This window comes from Rhinolophus hipposideros (genome assembly GCF_964194185.1).
Source record: "Rhinolophus hipposideros genome assembly, chromosome: 11".
Classification (NCBI taxonomy): Eukaryota; Metazoa; Chordata; class Mammalia; order Chiroptera; family Rhinolophidae; genus Rhinolophus; species Rhinolophus hipposideros.
Genome location: NC_138057.1, coordinates 54,151,183 through 54,172,709, shown reverse-complemented (window position 1 = coordinate 54,172,709; position 21,527 = coordinate 54,151,183). Strand labels below are relative to the sequence as shown.

The 21,527-nt window shown below is 46.3% G+C and overlaps 1 protein-coding gene across 5 annotated transcripts in view; it reads right to left on the bottom strand.

The window, feature by feature from the left end:
• TMOD1 (tropomodulin 1) overlaps positions 1 to 21,527 on the bottom strand; it is an 80,219-nt gene that overhangs the window by 17,407 nt on the left and 41,285 nt on the right. For all 5 annotated transcript variants that reach the window (XM_081066493.1, XM_081066494.1, XM_081066490.1 and 2 more), the window contains 5 exons: positions 17,891 to 18,010; positions 8,954 to 9,043; positions 7,948 to 8,078; positions 6,135 to 6,242; positions 1,102 to 1,245 (listed from right to left, as the gene is read on the bottom strand). In XM_081066493.1, coding sequence (XP_080922619.1) covers positions 1,102 to 1,245; positions 6,135 to 6,242; positions 7,948 to 8,078; positions 8,954 to 9,043; positions 17,891 to 18,010 — 593 coding nt within the window. The remainder of the gene's footprint in view (positions 1 to 1,101; positions 1,246 to 6,134; positions 6,243 to 7,947; positions 8,079 to 8,953; positions 9,044 to 17,890; positions 18,011 to 21,527) is intronic.

Here is a 21,527-nt window from a genome sequence, read left to right as displayed (position 1 = left end):
TTGGGAATGGGCCATCAAAGTCTTCCGGAGGGTGGTAATGCTTTAGTTCTTGAACTGGACAGGGGTTACGTGCCTGGTATGCTTAAGCTGTGCATTTAAGTTTTATGTACTTCTCTGTGTGTAATACTCTACAATAGAGAAAAGGTACAAATAATCTCATTCGGGGATAACCACTATTTACAATGTTATATTTCCAGCTAGTGTTTTTCCTCTGCACATATTTATATGACCATTCAGCAAAAATTTTCAATGTAGGAAAAAATAGTTCCTTATCCACACACCACAAAGAAGAAAGCATTTTACCATTCGAAGCCACATGATGTAAAAGAAGGAGTGTGGGTTTCAGAGTCAGAGAGACTGGATTCAAATTCTGCCACCTAAAGTGCGAAATTGGTGGCCCTGAGAAAGTTGCTTGTCTTCGCCTCTCTGAGCTGTTTTCTCTTCTGCAAACTGAGAGAGATAATACCCACATCCTGCAGGTGGCTGAGAAGACCAGAGATGATGTATGTCAGGTGCATAGCACAGAGCCTGGCCCACAGTAGAACCTCAACACATGTGATATACAACATATTATTATCAGCTTCAGCTGAAAATAAATGACTGTACCACAGAAGGTATAGAGAAATGATAACCCCATAAAGACAAAGACAAACTAGAATTTGTCCAGAGAATAACCTCAATAGAAAGGAGATTCAAAAGCCCATTGAGTGGGGGGCGGGGGTGACTGAAGAAAATGGGGTACTTAGCCTGGTGAGGAAGACTCCAATGGTTTATAAGATCTGTGCAACAGATGTTCCTGTATGCAGCACAGAACAGAATTAAGCCCCAAAAATAGGACTTACAGGGAGCTAATTTCTCCTGGATATAAGGAAGGATAATAATAGAGAGGTAAGGAGTAAGCTCCCCATCACTAGGGGTGCACAAGCAAAAGCTGGAAGAGCACTTGATGGGAATGATGAAGGAAGGTGAGCATGGTGGAGGTCCCTTAAAGCTGGGCTCTGGAGCTTTTATCATCAGCAGCATTGGCTCCATCCAGCAGGATGCAGAGAGTGCAGAATGGTCAGTATCATGTCGTGAAGTAGGAGACCCTTCCCAGCTTACCTGGTTATCAATTTTCAGTTCCACTAAAGAAGTGTTGTATGGAAGAGCTTCCACCAGGTGCAGGATCCCAGCTCCCGAAATGAAGTTGGATTCCACGTTCAGTGTCTTCAACACCTTGTTCTCCTTGAGCATCTCAGCAAGGGCCTTGAGCCACAAGAGAAAAGCGAGGGTTCCTGTGAGTCACCCTGAGCAAGGTTGGAACCCCTCTTGGGTAGAACCTAAAATAATGAGGGAACCTTGCCAGGAGCGAGAGTCTCTTGCACACTTATGCTGTCTGAGCCAGGGACCAGGCAAGAAGATCTCCACAATTTCCTTCACCAAGCACAACTCTGTGTCTCTCCTCCCCTCCAACCTGCCATGGTTACTGAACCCCTACCAAAGAAGCCCATGCTTCTTCACCCGCATCCAAAGTCTCTGTTCCCTGGTTCTACTCCGCTGTTCAGCCTCAACTCTTGTTGCTCCCTTACGATAGGGCTACTCCCAGTTCCCGTGCATGCCCAGTGCTCTCCCTCCACTTTGCCTTTGCTCATCCTGTCCTTGCCATCCGAAATGTTCTTTCATTTCTGCTTCACTTGTCCAAGCCATGCCCACCATTCGAGGCCATTGTCGGTGCCTCTTCTCTAAGAGCCTGTGTGGACATTCCCAGCTGGCTGTGGCCTGCACTCTTGAACCTCAAAGAATTTATCCACAACTTCCCTTGTGAATTTGTATTCCTTTACTTAGATTATTTGTATACTGGTATTGTCTCTACCGTTAGACTGTCTACTGTTGGTGGGCTGAAAATTCACCTTCTTCCTCCCATGGTGCCCACATAGTAAGTTTTCAGTCGCTATTCACAGAGTGACTAATGGAGTTCCAATCTCCCTAAACTCTCTCCACTTGTCTCTTCTATTTCCCTGTTGAAATTCCACAGAGTTGTTGTTCTCTTCATTTCAGCAGCAGAGAGGGAAGCCTGGGAAACCACCCCAGTGGGCAAGTGACCAGGGCAAATGGCAGGAGAGGAGCTCAGGTGGCCGCTAGCATGTTTGGGAGGAATTCAGCCAGGGTGTAGATGACAATCAGAGCCTCTGAAGGAAATGAGGTAATTAGCAGTTGATGGAAACAATGTGGCATGGAGGAAAGGAGATACCAGCAGCTGATAGGCCAGGATGTACCACCCGTGGGCCCAGTTGTTTGAAACTTCGCTCTGAGCCAGGAACGCCCTTCCTCCTGTCGTGCTGAAACCCTACACAAAACTTGGCTCCCAGGAAGCCCTCCTGGTTGAAATCACCACAAACCCTCCACCACTCCTCCTGCTGTGTGATCCCAGGATGGCATGTTAGCTGTCTCTGTGACCCTAAGAAGGTTGGACCCTCCTGAGGGGAGGGACTCCATCTGTATTCTCTCCACAGCATTCCTCCTGCTCCCTAGGAAAGGCCTGCCTGGCTCTGATAATCAAAATATTTAATAACCAGTAGGCAAGTGCACCAGGCTGATCCAAGTGGACATGCTGATGGCTGAGCAGGTCCTAGAGCTACTGTCATACCAGGTGTCAACTCTGTTTGCTGGACCAGAGTGGAGAAACGGGGCCGGGGTGGGGGACATTAGAACAAAAGCTGGGACAGGCAATAAGGGTACTTACAGAACTCTGGCAGCCTTATTTACCACCTGATCCAGAGCATTTCAGTACTTGACAATGGATATACTGGTATGAACGGGCTGACATCAGCTGTTGGCCTGGCACAGAGTCAATGTTCCATAAACATTCGTGGAGCTGAGCTGAGTGCCAGCATAGATGTTTTTGGTTTCTGATCCATGAAATAGCAATGTATAGGGCCTGCGGCTTTGTCAGCCATGTCTCTATGGGCAAACTCAGGATACACTGGAGATCTCCTGAGGTAAGAGATTATTGTCCAGAGCTTCCCCGCTGGCAGCAATAAGAGACTATGAGCTATTCCTATCATTCCAAAAATATTGAAGGAAATTGTCCTACCTATTTTAAAATTCAGAAAAGAATTTATTTCTACTACACAGATTTCAAAGCAAGGAAAATTATCAGGGATAAGAAGGGTATTACATAATGATAAAAGGGTCAGTTCTCCAAGAAGACATAACTATCCTTACTGTGTACGCACCTAACAACAGAGCATCAAACTATGTGAGGCTAAAACCAATAGAACTAACTGCAAGGTGGAAATAGACAAGTTCACTACTAAAGTTGGAGATTTCAACGGCCCTCTATCAGAAACATACAGATCCAGCAGGTTAAAAATGAGTAAGGGCATAATTGAACTAAACAATACCATCAATCAATTGGGTATAAGTAACATCCATAGACTACTACATCCAACAACTGTGGAATACACATTCTTCTCAAACTCCCATGGAACACTCACCAAGATAAACCGCAAATGTAAAAGAACAGAAATCATACAATGTTTCTCAGACCATAGTGGAATTAAACTAGAAATCAGTAACAGAAAGACAACTGGAAAATCTTCAAATATGTGGAAATAACACATTTCTTAAACAAACAAAAAAACAGGTCAAAGAAGTAATCTCAAGAGAAATTAAAAAGTATTTTAAACTAAATGAAAATGAAAACATAACTTATCAAAATTGTGGGATACAGCAAAAGTAGTGCTTAGAGAAAAATTTATAGCATTGAATGTATACATTAGAAAAGAAGAAAGATCTGAAATCAGTAATCTAGGTTTCCGTTTTAAACTAGAAAAATAACAGCAAATTAAATCTAAAGAAAGCAGAGGGACAAAAAAGAATTAGAGCAGAAATCAATGAAATTGAAAACAAGAAATCAATAGAGAAAAATCAATGAAGCTAAAAGCTGATTCTTTAAAAAGATCAAAAGTTGATAAGCCTCTAGTCAAGCCACAAAAAAAAAAAAAAGAAAGAAAGAAAAAAAAGAAATAAAGAAAAGAGAGAGAGGGACACAAATTACTAATATCAGAAATGAAAGCAGAAACATCACTACAGATCCCATGGGAATTTAAAGGATTATAAAGGAACACTGTGGACAACTCTATGTCTCAATGAGATGAACCAAACCCTTGAAAGATACAATTTGCCAAAGTTCACATAAGAAGTAGATAATTTGAATAGGCCATTATTTATTAAAGAAGTTTAATCAGTAATTAATAGCCTTCCCAAAACAGAAAGCACCAGGCCCAGATGGGTTCACTGGTGAATTCTATCAAATTTTAAGGAAGAAATAATTCCAATTCTCTTTCAGACACAGAAGCACAGGGAATACTTCCTAACTTATTCTTTGAGGGCAGCATTATCCTAATTCAAAACTAGGCACAGTACAAGAAAAATATGGACCAATATTTCTCATGAACATAGATGTAAAAATCCTCAAGAAAAGAGCAAATCCAACAATGTACAAAAGAAGATTATATACCATGACTAACTGGGATTTATCCCAGGTATGCAAGGCTGGTTCAACATTCGAAAATCAATTAATGCAATCTATCACATCAAGAGGATAGAAAAATCACATAATCATATCCATAAATATATACAAAGCATTTGCCAAAACCCCACACCCATTCATGGTAAAAACTCAGTAACCTAGGCATACAGGGAAACTCCCTCAACTTGGTCAAGAATATCTGTATCAAATCTATAGTTAACATCATACTTAATGTTGAGAAACTTGAAACTTTACTACTAAGGCAAGGATGCTCCTTTTCACCATCCCTTTTTAACATATTGCTAATGTAATAAGACGAGAAAAGAAATAAAAGGTATACAGATTGGGAAGGAAGAAAGAAAACTGTATTTGTTTGCGGATGACATTATTGTCTACAGAGAAAATTCAAAAGAATTGACTAAAAGAAAAACAAACAAACAAAAAACAACCAAACAAAAACCCTCCTAGAACTAATACATGATTATAGCAAGGTTGTAGGATACAAGATTAATATATAAAAGTCAATCGCTTTCCTTTATACCAACAATGAACAAACGGAATTTGAAATTAAAAGCACAATACTATTCCTGTTAGCAGATGCAGTACTTAAATGAAATACTTAGGCATAAAGCTAACAAAATATGTACAAAATCTATATGAGGAACACTACAAAACTCTGATGAACAAAATCAAAGAACTAAATAAATAAAGATATAGTCCATGTTCATCGGAAAGATGATGCAATATTGTCAAGATGTCAGTTCTTTCCAATTTGATCTACTTAGGTTCAATGCAATCCCAGTCAAACTCCCAGCAAATTACTTGGTGCATATTGACAAACTGATTGCTATGAAATGGTTAATTACCATCTCTGGTAAGCTAGTTCCTGTACTTTTTACTTGCTATTAGTGTATAGTAATCACACTGTACTGTTATCCTTTAGTTGTCTGCATGGCCAAATGGGAGCTGTGACAGTCTTGGTCACAATTGTGGTCCCAGAGCCTAATTCAGTGCTGAGCACAGAGAGACTCTCAATAAATATGTGTTGATTTTTAAAAAATAATTGATAGCTACTTTATAATAAGTACAATATAATGAGTACAATAAACAGGAATATTTTTAAGACATGGGTGAAAAACAAATTGGTCATCTGAACCCACTGATGAAGACAATGATTTTAAATATGGAGAAACTGAGGCTCAGGGAGGGGTAGGCCCTTATCCATATGTGACATGCTGAATGGAGAGAGATCCAGCTTTCGGGTCCACTGGACTTGCATTTAACTCTCAGCTCCACCTCTCCTTTGCTCTGCAACTCTGGCCAAAGCAAGTTGCCTGAGATCCCTGCACCCCAGGTTCTTCATCTGCAAAGTGGGGAGATCTGCACTTCTGGGATCAGGGGTGGCTGTGGAGATTAACTAGGAAAATGTATAGGAGATGACTAGGTGACAACTATCTGTCCATGTCCTCTCCTGACTCTCCTCCTAGTCCAGTGCCTTTCACCAACCACACAAGGCTCTTCATCCATGGGATATGGCCAGGCCTGAGGCCACAAGCATCAACCCTTCTGTGTCTATGTCTGCTCCCTCACCCTCAATACAGCAGAACAGAAAAGTACATACATATGCCACTGGGTCATTGCTCCGTGTCCCCACGATGCTGAACTTCTTCACATATGAGTTGTCTTTCAGGGCTTCTGCATACGCCTTGAGGGTAGGTATGGGGATATTCTGCAGAGAGAAAGGCAGGCAGTCACCAGCAGCCCCACCAGGGGCAGGTTGGGCAGACAGATGGTGGGGGGAGGGAGGTAACTCTCTCACACATGCAGCCAGATTCCTAGCAAGTCTCTGATCAAAAAGCTAAATGGGAAAAGCGTTTGTGGCTTTGCTTGCTCCCTGGCTTCACCCCAAATGGCTGGGACTTGGGGAGAACTTTCTGATAAATAAATTGAGAAAATCCTCCCTGAAAATTTCAGGGAGGAAATTCAACTCCTTCTTTGTGCATGCAGCAACCAGAGGAGAAACAAAACTCAAGGCAGTGGATACAGAGCAGTGTTGTGCCAAAAACTCAGGCCTGAGGGTGAGGGGCTTGGCCGCCACCCCAGCAATTGGCAATGTTTCTGACCTACTATGTGGCTCTGGGGAAGTCTCTTTCCCTCTCTGGGCCTGTTTCTGGCAAACAGAGATGGCAGGGGCAGGGGGCCTTGTACCAGGTGATCTCTAAGGGACATCTGTCCTAGAGGGTCTCAGCCCCATCATCCATCAGAGGCTCCTGGGGAATTTTCTCACAGTGCTGATGCTCAGGCCTGCCCCAGACCAATAAAATCAGAATCTCAGGAGAGGGTAGGTCTGGGCACTGGCATATATGTTTTAATCTCCTCAGGTGAAAACCACTGATCTAATCCAACTGCCACGTGTACGGAGGGGAAACTGAGGCCTGGTGAAGGTGCAGGGCTATGGCCAGTTTCCACACACCCCCGCCCTCTGAGACCGTATTCACTGCCAGGGGGCACAGTTCTGAATTGTGCCAGTGTCTCCCACAGGGCACACGGCAAACAATAGAGGCACCCGAGAGAGACACTGGCTGTGTTTTAACGGATCTCTCATTTCAGGGCGTCACTGTAGCTCCCCATGGGAGCACAGCATGCGAGGCCAAGTGGAGGAGAACACGGCAGGCACAGGTTTCCAATCTGATTGTCCTGTGGGGCTGGCAGCCACTTAAAAGAAAGAGGAGAAGAGAGGAAAGAGGAGCTGGGGAGTGAGGGGCCAGCTTCTTGTCTTACCCCCCACCCTCCCAGAACTAATCCTGCTGGCCTCCGGCTGAGCAGGTGGGCAGGCAGCTGGGCCTGCTTCTGAATTCTTCCTGCAGCTTGTCCAGGGTAGGACTGCCTGTCCATCTGTCCTCCTCCGCCCTGGGTGGTCACACAGGAAATGTCCGGAGAAATATAGCTAACAGCTTGGAATACGTCTTCCAACATTTGGGCCACCAGCTCCCTCCCGGGGCTGCAGAAAGAGGCTGAATGTGTGCAGCATACAGCAGCAGTGGTGGTTCAGGGCCTGGGTTACCCCACGAGCCTGAAGGGCACTGGGCTTTTCCAGCCTTGAGATCCCATGGAGCCCTGTGTGTGTGACTCAGTTTTATCTCAGAGAAGCTCTGTGTTTTGAATACCATGGCAAGTTTCCCGAGTCGAAGCTGGGTTGGCTCGGGGTGAACATCAGGGCCTGATGTCAGTCCTCAGAAAGAAACTAGGACCACGGAGGTGCTTGTTTACACTGTCCACCCCTCTACAGGTTTGGCCCCTATTCCTGATCCAGAAGCACCCAGAGCCCAAACAGGCCCGTCTCTCTACACAGCCAAGCCTGGCCGTCTGCATCAGGGTGACACAGACATGGGTTTCCTCCATCCCACAGGTGAAGGGAGAGGACAGGGACGTACCCGGATGTTGTTGAGATTAACCTCTTCAAGTGTCGGGTCGTTGCTCTTTATCCGCTCCAGTGTTTCCTCCACGTCTGTTGAATTTGGTTCCTCATCGGGCACAGGCTTGTATTGTGTTGGTTTGATCACACCTAGAGTGACCCACAAAAGGGAGATGGCTCACAGAAGCAGAGATCACTTTCTGTCGACACAAGGACTGTCGAAGGAAGTGGCAGCAGAGTTCGGGGACATGGAAGAGGGTTTGGGCCCTGCTTGGACTTGGCCTTTGCGGTCCTGCAAGAACTGGGCCAGTTCCTTACTCTGTGTCCTCATCTGCAGAATGTGAACAGTCACTGCCCCAGTGGGCTTTGGTCAGGATCAACGGAAGCCCAGATGGGAAAGTAATGAGTAAGTCTTTCAGAGTGGGGCTAATTATCCTTTTGGCACCCCCATTTCTCTCTGAGGCCAAAATGGCAGCTTGGAACAATGTGCTGGAGCAATTAAGACAACGAATGCAATATTGGCCCAGGAAAGGACAAGGAGACTCGTGCAGCAGGAGAGGCACCCAGAGACAGACCCATGTGGATGTGTGGGAGTTTATGATCATGGGGGAGTCCCAACCCAGTGGTGAACAGACACACTCTGCAAAGAATGGTGTGGGGACAATGGGATATCCATTAAAAAATAAAAATGAAAGTTTGAGTTCCTCTCACAGCGTACGCAAACATGAATTCCAGGTGAAGTCAGAAGTTGCATATAAGAAGGACACCTCTAAAACTTTTAGAAGAAAGTACAGGAGGACAATTTTTATAATATCGGGATGGGAAAGACCTTTGTGAATAAGACGGGAATTCCAGGAGCATAAAAGGAAAAGGTGGGTCAATTTGGCTCCATAAATATGTAAAACTTCTGCCACGAGCCAGAGAGCATAAGTGGGCAGAGGAAGCGAGACGTGGTGAAGACTTCCAAGGTGTCCTGGCTGGGGGCGGGGAGGGGTGAGGCACGGCTGCCAGGGGCTGATACTCACTGTTGAGTCCTTCCTTGTTCACGATGGAGCTGCTGCCCAAAGCCTGGTAATACTGCTGGTTGCTCATGAGAGTGTGCATGCCCAGGATAGCTGCAGGGACATGGGACATGAGAGAGGCCCATGACTCGCCCCTCTCAGATAGAAGAGCCTCCCAGAAGAGGCTATTCCACACTCTCAAAATGTTTGCTCACAGAAATGGCAAGAAGCACTTGCATAACAACTTTGAAATTTTATTTGCCTCTATTTCCGTGACTCTCAAATCTCTATCCTCAGCCTAGTTCCCAGCCTCAGATTCACAGATGTCCCCCCATGTCCCACTGGCACATCCAACCCTACTTGGCCAAAACAGAACTTTCCCAGCAGTGGCCTCTGGCTTTGGATCCCCTTCCATCTTGTCACCTGTCCCTCAGGGTAGAACTTCATTCAAATGACAACCCCCTACCAACTACCCACCCTCCCAGATAGTGTCTCTCCTGGGTCCCACCTCTGTCTTCGTGGAAGCCCTTTCATTTCTTGGCTGTACTGCCACGTTGTGTGGTCACCGGTGTCCTGGCCACCCTCACAGCATTCAGCACAGTGCAGCCAGAAAGACCTTTCTGGAAATGAAAATCTGACCACATGACCCCGGCGCTCAGCCATTCTTTCATTCATTCATTGCTTCAACATGTATCGAGTGCCAGCATCATGTGTCCAGCTCCAGGGGCTAGGTGGACAGCGGGAACAAGAAAGACAGGGTCCCTGCCCATGTAGCTTACAGTCTACTAGGGGAGAGAGCCGCTAACAGGTACCCACACAATTAGAAACATAAGCACAGAGTATGGCAAGTGCTGTAAAGGAAAAGTTCAGTGAGTTCTGGGAGAAGGGAACAGAGGGATTTGGATGGGAGGGATGAGTAAGTGCAGCCACATTGACAGAAGGGAGGCAGCGCGTTCTGGGCAGAGGGAATGGCAGGTGGGAAAGCACAGGTTGTGGAAGGCCAGGAGTGAGGGGGACACAGAAGACGGACAGACACGAAGTTGGACAGCGGTGGACAGCACAGCACCCCCCCTCACCGAGCACTCCCTCCAGAGCAGAGAATCTGCTGTACGTCAGCGGTTCTGGTTTGGGTGTGCACTGGAACTGCTGGGGAATCTTTGGAAACTGATGCTCAGGCCTACCCCAGATGAATTAAACCACAATCTTGAGGACGGGGGCGCAGACATCTGCCTTTTTTAAAGCTCCACAGGTAGTTTCAAGGGGCAAAGTGGAGAACAGTGCCTGGCTCTCTGCCTCTGAATCCTCAGAGCAACCCGTGGGAGTAGATTTTATTCCAACTGGATCTTACAGGGTCTTCTAGGTTGAGGTGTAAGGAGTTTGAATGCATTTTTCCAGGTACAGCCTGGGAAGCCACTAAAAGCCTGAGTGGGGCATGAGCTGGTCTGACTCGAGTTCTGTGACTATTACTCTGGCCTTCTGGGAACTGACTACCAGGGGAGGGAAGGACACGGCGGGAAGTGAGCGGCCGCTGCAGCCATCCAGGTGCAGGAACAGTGGCTTGTGACCTCAGAGCCTGGCTTCACCGGCCCCCCCTCACACCCTTTCTGCTCCAGCATCACACACGGTCACTGCTCAGTAGATTCTCCTGCTTCTGTCAATGCTGTCCTCTCTGCTGGTGATTCTCTCTTCATTTGCAGTGTCCACTGCTGAAATGGCCCCTAGTAGGGTTGCTAGATTTAGCACACAACAGTACAAGACGCCCAGTTAAATTGGAATTTCAGATAAATAATGAATGCTTTTTGGTATGAGTAGGTCTCAGTCAGTATTTGGGACCTACGTATATTCAAAACTTATTCTTGTTTATCTGAAATTCAAATCCAGTTGTGCCCCTGGAGCTGAATCTGACCTAACAACCGACTCTCCAGCCCTCAAGACAGAATAACACCTTTTTCCCAGGTGTCTTCCGGGTCCTCTCTCTCTCTCTCCCTCCCTCCCCCCCCCCTCCTCCTCCTCCTCCTCCTCCTTCTTCTTCTTCTCTCTCTCTCTCTCTCTCTCTCTTTCTCTCCCTCCCTCCCCCCCTCCTCCTCCTCCTCCTCCTCCTTCTTCTTCTTCTCTCTCTCTCTCTCTCTCTTTCTCTCCCTCCCTCCTCCCCCCCTCCTCCTCCTCCTCCTCCTTCTTCTCTCTCTCTCTCCCTCCCTCCTCCCCCCCTCCTCCTCCTCCTTCTTCTTCTCTCTCTCTCTCTCTCTCTCCCTCCTCACACCCCTCCTCCTCCTCCTCCTCCTCCTCCTCCTCCTCCTCCTCCTCCTCCTTCTTCTTCTTCTCTCTCTCTCTCTCTCTCTCTCTCTCTCTCTCTCTCTCTCTCTCTCTCTCGTTTTCTTCCAGCACCTGGTGTCCGTATCACAGCACACAGCCTACATGGTGTTAGAGATCAGTAGGTACGAGTGTGCTTCCCCTACTGGACGGGGGGCTTCTGAAGGCCGGAAAGAATATCATCTTTCTTCTACCTCTTCCAGAAAACAATGAGCTTTTGGTAAATATTTGCTGCTTAATTTTTTTGTTTAATTCCTCCAGCCATTTCTGGTTAGAGAGAAAACACGAGATCCCTTAGGGAAGAGTCAGGAGACCCAAGGAACTTCCTGAGGTCCTGACCGTGCCTCCGATGCTGCACAATCTTGGGCAAGTCCCCACCCCTCTCTAGGCTTCAGCCTTCTCTCCAAGAAGGGATGAGACAAGGTCATGGCTGGACATATGATTCACCTGGGAACTTTAAGACAATCTCAATGCCCCACGCTGGACCAACTAATCCAAATCTCTGGAGGTATATTTTTTAATCTCCTTGGATGATTTGATGCTCAGTGGGAGCCCAGAACCACAAGACGAGATGATCTCAAAGTCCCTTCTGTTTCTCACATTCTAGGAGTCTTTTTTGCTAAAATTAGACCTGCCTGCTCATCGCTAAGGAGAACTGGTAGAAAGAGAGGCATCTGCATTTTCTCGAGCTCTCTGGGCTTTAATTTAAGCTGTGGCTACGTGGGCAGTGGGAGCTGAGACCTGAGTCAGCAGCCAGTGAATTAGATCACCATGTGTCACCTTGTCACCTTCTGGAGCTCCCGCATGGGGAGTGGGGAGTGGTGATTTTAGGCTGCTGCTGGGAGTCAGGTTTGGAAAAACAGCTTGCAAAGGTTGCTGGGAATCACAGTAAAGATGTGATCTCATAGGGCTGTCTGGTCTTGTTTAGAGTAAATCGAGAGGTGGAAAATGGAAAATGCATTTTGTGCTCCGGTGACATCTTCCCATAACAGTCCAGAAAGGAGGACAGAGGCAAGAAAGGACAGGAAGTGCCAGGGGACAAAGGAAAGAAACCTAGGCTCCAGCCGTGGTACTAATTTGCTGGGTAACCCTGTCCAGGTCACGGCTGCTTTTTGGGCCTGAGTTTTCTCACCTGTAAAATGGGGTGTGTTTAAACACTGATCATCTCTTACCTTCACTTAGGACTTAACAGCCACACGACATCTCATCTTTTTATGCTGTTTGATTTCTATAATAAGCCTGCAGGGCTGGTGCTCTCGACCCCCCCACTTTTCTGGCAGGCTCAAGAGGGAAATGATTTGTCAAAGACTGTTCAGGGTGTATTCTCCTAGCTTCTAAGTTAGTATTCCCACCCACTCCTCCACGTATTAGGTCACTAGCAGTTCTAAAGTTCTGAAACTTCCCCTCTACTTCAGAATCCTAAAAACAGATAACTTGTATTCTAGGAGGTAATATATGTCAATAGCAGGTCTAAGAAGAAATAATACCATTCTGCTTCTGGGAGGAAATTAGGGAGGAAGGAAGGAAGGAAGGAAGAAGGAAGGAAGGAAGGAAGGAAGGAAGGAAGGAAGGAAGGAAGGAAGGAAGGAAGGAAGGAAGGATAGGGAGTGGGAAAGAAGGGGGGAGTAGAAGAGAGGAAGGATGGAGGGAGGAAGGGAGGGGCCAAGTTAAATCTCCTTTGCTGAGCAGAATACCTGGTGGGTCTGAAGCCCACATTGCCTTCGCCACCCCTAGGCAGCAAATCACGACTTTTCCCCTGCTTGGTTTTGCACACCCCACGTCACCAGACGTAAGTGATAGAGGAAAACAGCACACCAACATCGCCTGCTGCTTCACTCTTTGTAGATATTAGCAAGGCTGAATTTAGCACTGGGGAATGTGATTTTTTTTTTAAAAGTCTAGATCTTCCTCAAAACTCAAAAAGGACTATTTTTGAACTCTGAAAAAGAACATCAAGTTCTCTTTCCTCTCTGCCTTGGCAGGGTTCAGTCAGTTCCTAATTCCAGTAAGGCTGCAGAGAGATAGCAGTACACATCCCGGGCTCATCCAGCGGCCAACTGCTCGGGCTGGCGTGGGGCACACAGCAGGCCTGCTAGGAACAGGTGGGAGAAGCTGGCTCTGGCCCCGGACTTGGGTGCAATTGAATGGCTCCTGGGTAAGCCACACCCTGACTCTTGTAGAACAGGAGTCTAAGGGCATGAAAGCATATCAGAACCCCGGGTGGTCTAGCTAACACTGCCTGGGACAGTCACATGAGCCAGGGTTGCCAACTGCCCGTGGGGGCGCCCTGGGGGTTGGGTGAGTCTCTCTCCACCCCATTCCTGGTTGGGTCTTGTCCCACCCTGCAGGGTCCCTAAGGGCAAGCCAGGACCAGGTCCCTGACTGGGAGGGGAGGCACTGATAATGCCCAGTGCTTGCAGATGACTCCCAGGGTCCTCCAACCTACACCCCACGGCCACATGCCAAGAGCTTAGTGCCTGTGCCGTCTGCCCATCACCCTGCAGTGACACTCTTCATGTCAATATTTACATGCTCCTGATCTGTCCTCCTGATCACATCCTGAGCCCCCCAAGGCCGGGGATTGGGTCTGATTCATCCTAGTACAGGCGTTCAATAACGTATGCCGGCATCACGAGTGACTGAATGAACGCATGCGTGATGCAGAGACACACAAACAAATGGACACATGAGAATTCACAGGCCTTGGTGACCCATGTCACGCCTGAGTCAGTGTGACACATCTGCTAGGCGTCCTATGTGCTCCTATTGTCACCAAGTATCAAACCTGCCACATGTGCAGCTGCACAGCAAGCGACCCAGCGCGGTCTGCCTCCTCCCCACGCTTCCCCTAGGACACCCCTACCTCTTCTCCTTTAGGACCAGCCTCCATGCCTGGCCTTCTCTCCCCGGCCCCACCACCTAGCCAAGCCTCTATCCTGCACTCTGTCCTTTGTCCCTTATGATGCTCTCTCACTTGTCACATCATGTGGGTCACAGTGTTTGTTTACGTCGGGTCTGGGAGGGCATGAACTGGGCTACTTTCTTAGGATTCTTTCACCAGGGCAGATGCTGGCACACGGAAGGGAGGCCAGGATAAACGGCTGTTGAGTGTGTGTTGTGTGTGAATAAGTGCACCAGCGAAGGCTCAGTTAATGGAAGTGCTCTGCCTGGGAGCTGAGTCATGAAAGCTCGAGATGACGCACTCCTTTCCCTACTTTTCTTTCTCTAATGACTCATCCACACTCATGGCTCCATCCACTCCCTCCTTGAGAAAGGCCCAACCCCCCTCCCCTTCCACCTCTGTCTCTGGCGGGCTTGCCACACCAGCACTCTGACAACATGTCCTACCCCCACTGCCTCCATCTCTTGTGGCATCTGATCCACGAACAGCTGGTCTCTTGGTGAAGCCACATCTCACATGTAGACCCACGGCTCCACCTTGGCCCTTGACCTTACCTGGGGCCTGCCTCTTATATCCCCCTGCCCTCTGAACACCACTGCTTCTCTGCCCACACTCCTGCTTCCCTGCCCACACTCCTGCTTCCATCCACCTCTCCCAGCACTCCCCTAGTGTGGCATCTAGAGCCTTTCCTCTGTGGCCCCAGCCTTCCCCGGCTGACTCCAGGAGACCTGGCACCCCCTCGCACCCACTGTCTGTGTCCACTGTGCCGCACGCTGGATAGCTTTATCCAGGTCGCGCCGGATGGTGATGCTTTGAGTGGGCCCTAGAAGGAAGCTGCCTGGGTTCAGCCTCCGAGGGCAAGGCGTTTAACCTCACCGTGCCTACTTTCTCCATCCATAAAATGGGGACAATAAAACTTACTTCGTAGGATTGTTGTGGTCAATAAATAAAAAGCAAGGGGTTGGAATAAACTGCCACAGCATCTGAGACATAGTTGGTGATCAACAAATGCTCAGTCCCTCCTCCCCCAGAGACACTGCCACCTTTCAAATGGCCAGTAAATGACGACAGGCACCCAAGGTCAGCCCGTTAACAGTGGTGTCGACTTACAGTGCCCCGTTTCCTTTCTGGACATTGGCAGGGTATGTTATCATGCATAAATAATAATAATGAGCCATGCCAACAAAAATAAAGATGAATAATTTCAGGAAACGAACACAGAAAGTTAGCCCAATGCTGCAGTTCTATTTTGGCCCAGGAATTGGAGGTTCTGACAGTGGAGTCATTTGATAATCCCTCTGAGCTGACTGATGAGGGGAGTGATGTCATGGAGGACGGTCAGAGGAGAAGGATCAGGGTCAAACAGCTCCAGGGTGAGTCAGCGTGGAGGTGCTGCACCACGCTGTCCCCTCCCTATCTCCCGGCTGCACAGATTAACTGGAAGTCAAGGGGACCCCCTGTCAGGGAAATGGTTCAGTCAAAATATATGAGCATCATGTGGGATCTCACATGACTTGTGCGGCTTTTGACAAAACAAATCTTGAACGGCGAAGCAAACCAGTGAAGTTCCCTGTGTTCGGTTCCGTTTTCATCTGGGTGAGCTCCTCGCTGCTTTTGTGCTGCACAGTGAAAATGGAAAGCTTCCTCTCTCAGCCCTGACACTCACTCATTAAGCCACAGCCCTGTTCTTCCGCCTCCTGAGAAAGGGGTTGTTTGGATTCAGAGTCTACACAGGGGCTGTCCTTATGCACTCCATGGGTCCCTGCAACCTGGCTTTGGCCACCATCACCCAAAGTCACCCCTCCTGCCTACCTGAGTCTTCTGGCTGCCCTTCCCCCTATGGTCCCACTACAGGTGAGAGTCAATCCCTTTCCTGCTCCCCACCCCCCCACAACGAATGCCATCAAGACTCACACACAACACCCACAAGAAGCCTGAGGAAGCGATGAGGCAAGAGACTGCTGCAGCTGGCCAAGTCCCCTGGCACTGGGGGCCTCCCCTGGCCTCTGGCCTCACACACCTCTGAGTCTTGGGCCAGCCCCGAACTCCCGTTTGGTCTCCGTAGCTCCTGCATTAGGTTCTGCCCATTTTGATTTGGCCTTTGGTTCCCAGTTCATTTGGGGCTAACTGGTCCCCAATGAGCCTAGTTTTGCCCTATTTCCACTTCTCATCTCTCAAAGGTTTCTACCCTGGCCGAGGCACTTACCTGCAGAGCCCTAGGCCCCAATTCCTGCCATGCCGTCTGCCTGCAGCTTGACAGGCTAACCACGCCCGCATCTCTATGCCAGTGATGCCGCCAGGGCTCCAGTGTGCATCCATCCCTTGCAGAACTCAACACTTTCACGTACAACTGTCCCCACCTGGGTGGCCCACGGGCCCTTCAAACTCCAAAGGTCCTCAAGTGAACTCAGTATTACCCCGAACCTGCTCCTTCCCCACTGCTAGAAGCTGAATTGTAACTCTCCAAAGTTCATGTTAAAGTCCTAATCCCTAGAATTTTAGAATTTGTAACTGTATTTGGAGATAAGGTCTTTAAAGAGGTGATTAAGTTACAACGAGGCTTTTGGGTGGGCCTTAATCTAATCTGTCTGATGTCTTCATAAGAAGATATTAGGACACAAAAGGGACCCCAGGGGACACAGGCACAGAGGGACACAGTGACGTATGGTCACCTGCAAGCCAAGGAGAGAGAAAGCTTGGAAGAAACCAAACCTGCCAACACCTTGATCTGGGGTTTCTAACCTTCAGAACTGTGAGAGAACAAATTTCTGTTGTTTACGCCACTCAGCCTGTCGTATTTTGTTACGGCAGCCCTGACAGACTAACAGACCCACCTTCATTAAATGCACCAACATCCACTTAGTTTTTGGAGCTGGAAATCTGGAACCTTCTTTGACTCCTCCTCTGAACTCACTGTCACAGCCAGAGAGTCACAGTTGATCCCATTTTTCCTCTCCCCTCCCACTTGCCTTGAGTCTTTCCCCACCCCATCCATCCTCCTGTCATTAATGGGGTGATGGTTAGTAGCCCCCTGGTCCGCAGAAGAAAAAGACCACCAACCCCACTGGCCAGGGTACACGGCACAATGTGGGGCATGCAGGGTGTTTGCGGTGGCCAGGGCCTGACCCTTGGTGGGCATGGCACGATGGTGTGTGGGGCAGGGACTAGATGCTAATAAGGAGACAAGGCCAGGTGGTGAAGGGCTGTGAAGACCAGGCCACTTTCTGGAGTTTGAGCAGCTGTTTGTGAAGATCATAGGAAATACACATGAACATGGAGAGTGTAGTATGAGCTACACTCTGAGCTACAGGGGTATGAGCTATGGGGGTTCTCTGAGCTGTGCAAAGTTGTAAAATCAGATGAATTTGCTCCAGCCTTTGTGAACCTCCCAAACCTGAGATGCCCATAGCCCTCTGTCTTCCCCCCGTGCCATTCTCTCTTCCCAGGTGGCATGGGCAGGATTTCATGCAGTGGCCCATGCTGGCACTCCAGGATGCTTCCACATCCCTCTGGGATGGGGTCTCCTGGCAACAAAAGATGGCTCCATGGTGTGATGGGTTTGGATGGTTTTATCTCTATTTCCATCATTTTGGTTTTGATAATGTACTTCTATTTTACTATTATTGGTTTCCTCTAGCCCTTGTTATAAACAGAGGGTGTTCATATTGAAATAAATCACCCAAGGCTCCATTCAGATGCAGGTCAACTCCTTCTGGAGGACATGGGGGAGCTTCTGGAATGCCTCTTACCTGCGATATCACAGAGTTCTGCATCTGACGCATTTGCTAATGCCTCTTCTAGCTCTGGCTCCAGCGTCACACTTTCCAGCACAGGATCCATTGGCTTCTGCTTGGGGACCCAGACCTTTCCTGCAAACACACAAGTACTTGTTACAGGGAAGGCAGTGGCACTGGGGCAGCCTCTGGCGATGGCCCCAGGTGACCATCCCTGAGCCCTGTGATCTCTCAATGCTGAGAGTCCCTTGAGGTTCCTCCCTCTGGGGACCCAATGCCAAACTTCCCCAAAGAAAAGGAATCAAAGATCTCCAGCAAATCATGTTTCACATTTGAAAAGAACAACTTTATAACTTGGTCAAACTAGACTGCTCGCTATTGAAAACATCGGTCACTAATCTAAGCAACCTATAAGTAGGAAAAAGATTAATAATAATAATAATAATAATAGAATACCAGGATCTGAGACACCCTAACTGAGGGTTCTGATGGGAGAAAAAAATTTAAAAACACCTTTAAACAAAATAAATAAAGCACATTCAGATTATTAAAAGAGGAATAAGGAGCAAAAAATGTCTACTTGCCTCATAGGACCTGATATTTTCAAAGTGTCAGACTCATAACTGCAGGAGGGAGCAAAGAGGCATGCACGAAGGTGGTCACTGCAGGGTCTGCCAATAGGGCTTGCTAAAGAAATTCTGGGCATCCATATAACGGAGTTCCAGCAGTTATTAGAAAGGATGATGGAGATCTCCACTTAGTAAGAAGGAAAATGCTCAAGACAAAATGTGGCATAAACAAGTTTACAAAATAGCATGAATAATTTAAGTCCATATATGAAAAATTATGGACACACACTCATACATATATGTGTGTGTGTATGTAAATGTATATAGTATAAACATTCATGTAATAGATATTTATTGTTTCCTACCATGTTTTCCCGAAAATAAGACCTAACTGGAAACTAAGCCCTAGCATGATTTTTCAGGATGACATCCCCTGAACATAAGCCCTAAATGCATCTTTTGAAGAAAAAATTAATATAAGACCCGATCTTATTTTTGGGGAAACACTGTACGTGCTAGGTACGTTTCTAGGGACCAGAATAACAGTGGACAATGTAGTGAAAGGAGACATAGTAAACAAGCATGTAAAAATATCAGATGGTATTAAGATTATTGTGAAGAAAAACAAAGCAGAGCAAAAGACTAGGTAGTTCCAGACTGGGGTGTCAGTGAGGCGGGCACTGTTCTTTGGGGTAGGGTGGTCAGCGAAAGCCTCGCTGAGATGATGGCCTATGAGCTGGGAAGAATGAGGAGGAAAGGAGCCCCTAAGATCAGCAACAGGACAAGGATGCAAAAAAATGGACAAGAAAAAGAAATACATGGAAAGGAAGAAGTAAACTGATCTCTGCTCACAGATGACATAGTCTTATATGTAGAAACCCCAAAAGAATCCAGAAAAAAACTACTAAGTGAATTCCGCAACCTTACACAAGATCACCATACAAAAATATATAGTATTTCTATACACCAGCAATGAACAATCTGAAAGGGAAATTAGGAAAATAATTTCATCTACAATAGCATCCAAAAGAATAAAATACTTAGTAACAAATTTAACCAAGAAGTAAAAGACTTGTACATAGAACATTACAAAACATTGCTGAAAAAATTAAAGACCTAAATAAATAGAAATATCTCCTGAGTTCAAGCATTAGAAGACAATATTAAAATGGCAGTGACACCCAAAGCAATCTATAGATACAATGCAATCCTTATCAAAATTCCAATAATCTTTTTTTGTCACAGAAATGGAAAAGCCAATTTTCAATTTCATATGAAATTGCAAGGGACCCCAAAGAGCCAAAACAATCTTGATAAAGAACAAGCTGGAGCACTCAGAAGTCCTGACTTCAAAACTTACTACAAAGTTAAACAGTGTGGCATTAATGCAAGAATAGACCTATAAATAATGTGATAGATTAGAGACTCCAGAAACAAACCCATACATCTATGGCAAGTTTATTTTTGACAAAGGTCTCAAGTCCATTCAACGGTGAAAGAATAGATTCTTTAAGAAGTGGTGCTGGGACAACTGGATATTCACAGGTAAAAGGATGAGGTTGGACCCCTATTTTACACCATTTAGAAAAATGAACTGAAAATGGATCAATGACTTAAAATATAATAGCTAAAACTATAAAACTCTTAGATGAAAACATAAGCATAAATCTTCATGACCTTAGATATGGCAATGTATTCTTTAATATGACAACAAAAGAACAAAAAACAAAAGAAAAAATAGATCAACTGGATTTTATCAAAATTTAAAACTTTTGTTCATCAAAAAACATTACCAAGAAAGTGAAAAGACAACATACAGAATGGGAGAAAATATTCACAAATCATATATCTGATAGGATCTGTATCCAGAATATATAAAGAACTTTTACAACAACAACAACAACAACAAAAAGCCAATTATAAAATGGGCAAAGGATTTATAATATTTCTCCAAAGAGTATATACATATGGCCAGCAGCACATGCAAAGATGTTCACCATCACTGGTTATTAGAGAAATGAAAATCAAAACCACAATGAGGTATCACTTCGCACCCATGAGGATGACAATACTAGACACCAAAAATCAACATAGAAAATGACAAGTGTTGGCAAGGATGTGGAGCAATTGGAACCCTCGTATATATTGCTGGTGGGAATGGAAAATGCTGAAGCTGCTTTGGGAAAGTTTTTTAATTCTTCAAACATTTAAATGTAGTATTACCTTATGATGCAGCAATTCCATTCCTAGGCATGTCTTCAAAAGAACTGAAAATAGGCCCTCAAACAAATACTTGCACATAAATTGTTCATAGCAGCACTAATCACAGTAGCCAAAAAGTAGAAACAACCAAAAAGTCCATCAGTGGATGAAAAGATAAATTGTAGAATATTATTCAGTCACAAAAGGGAATGAATGAGTCTCAAAAACAATATGCCAAGTGAAAGAAGCCAGACACACAAAGCCACACATTATATGATAGGAACTAGAAAGGTAAATCCATACAAACAGATTGGTGGTTGCCAGGGGCTGGGGGCGGGGGGTAGGAGTAACTGCTTATTGGGTACAGGGTTTTATTTTGGAGTGATGAAAATGTTCTGGGTCTAGATAGAGATGGTGATTGGGCAACATTGTGGATGAACTAAACACCACTGAATTGTTCTCTTTCAAATGGTTCGTGTTATGTTATGCGAATTTTACCGCAATTGAAAAAAACCTCTGCTCACATTGGCTACTGATTGAGACTAGCCCGAGGTGGGGGGGGGGGAGGCAAGGATGGGAGCTGGGACATGGTCAGGAGGCTCCTGCGTGAGTCCAGGTGAGAGATGATGGTCACTTAGACAGGGTGGTAATGGCAGAGGTGGGGAGGGGGGGGAAGTGCAGAGCGAAATGTCCAGATATTCACTAAAATGGGATCAGTGCCTGTCTCTCAGTGGAAGGAATTACTTCGAATTACTTTGTTTTATTGTTTAAATTGTTTACAGCAAAGATCAATTACCTATATAAGCAGAATATACAACAAAATTAACCGGGAGAAAATGTATCATAACCTCCACCAGAGGTGGATCTGGAAAAGGGAAAAA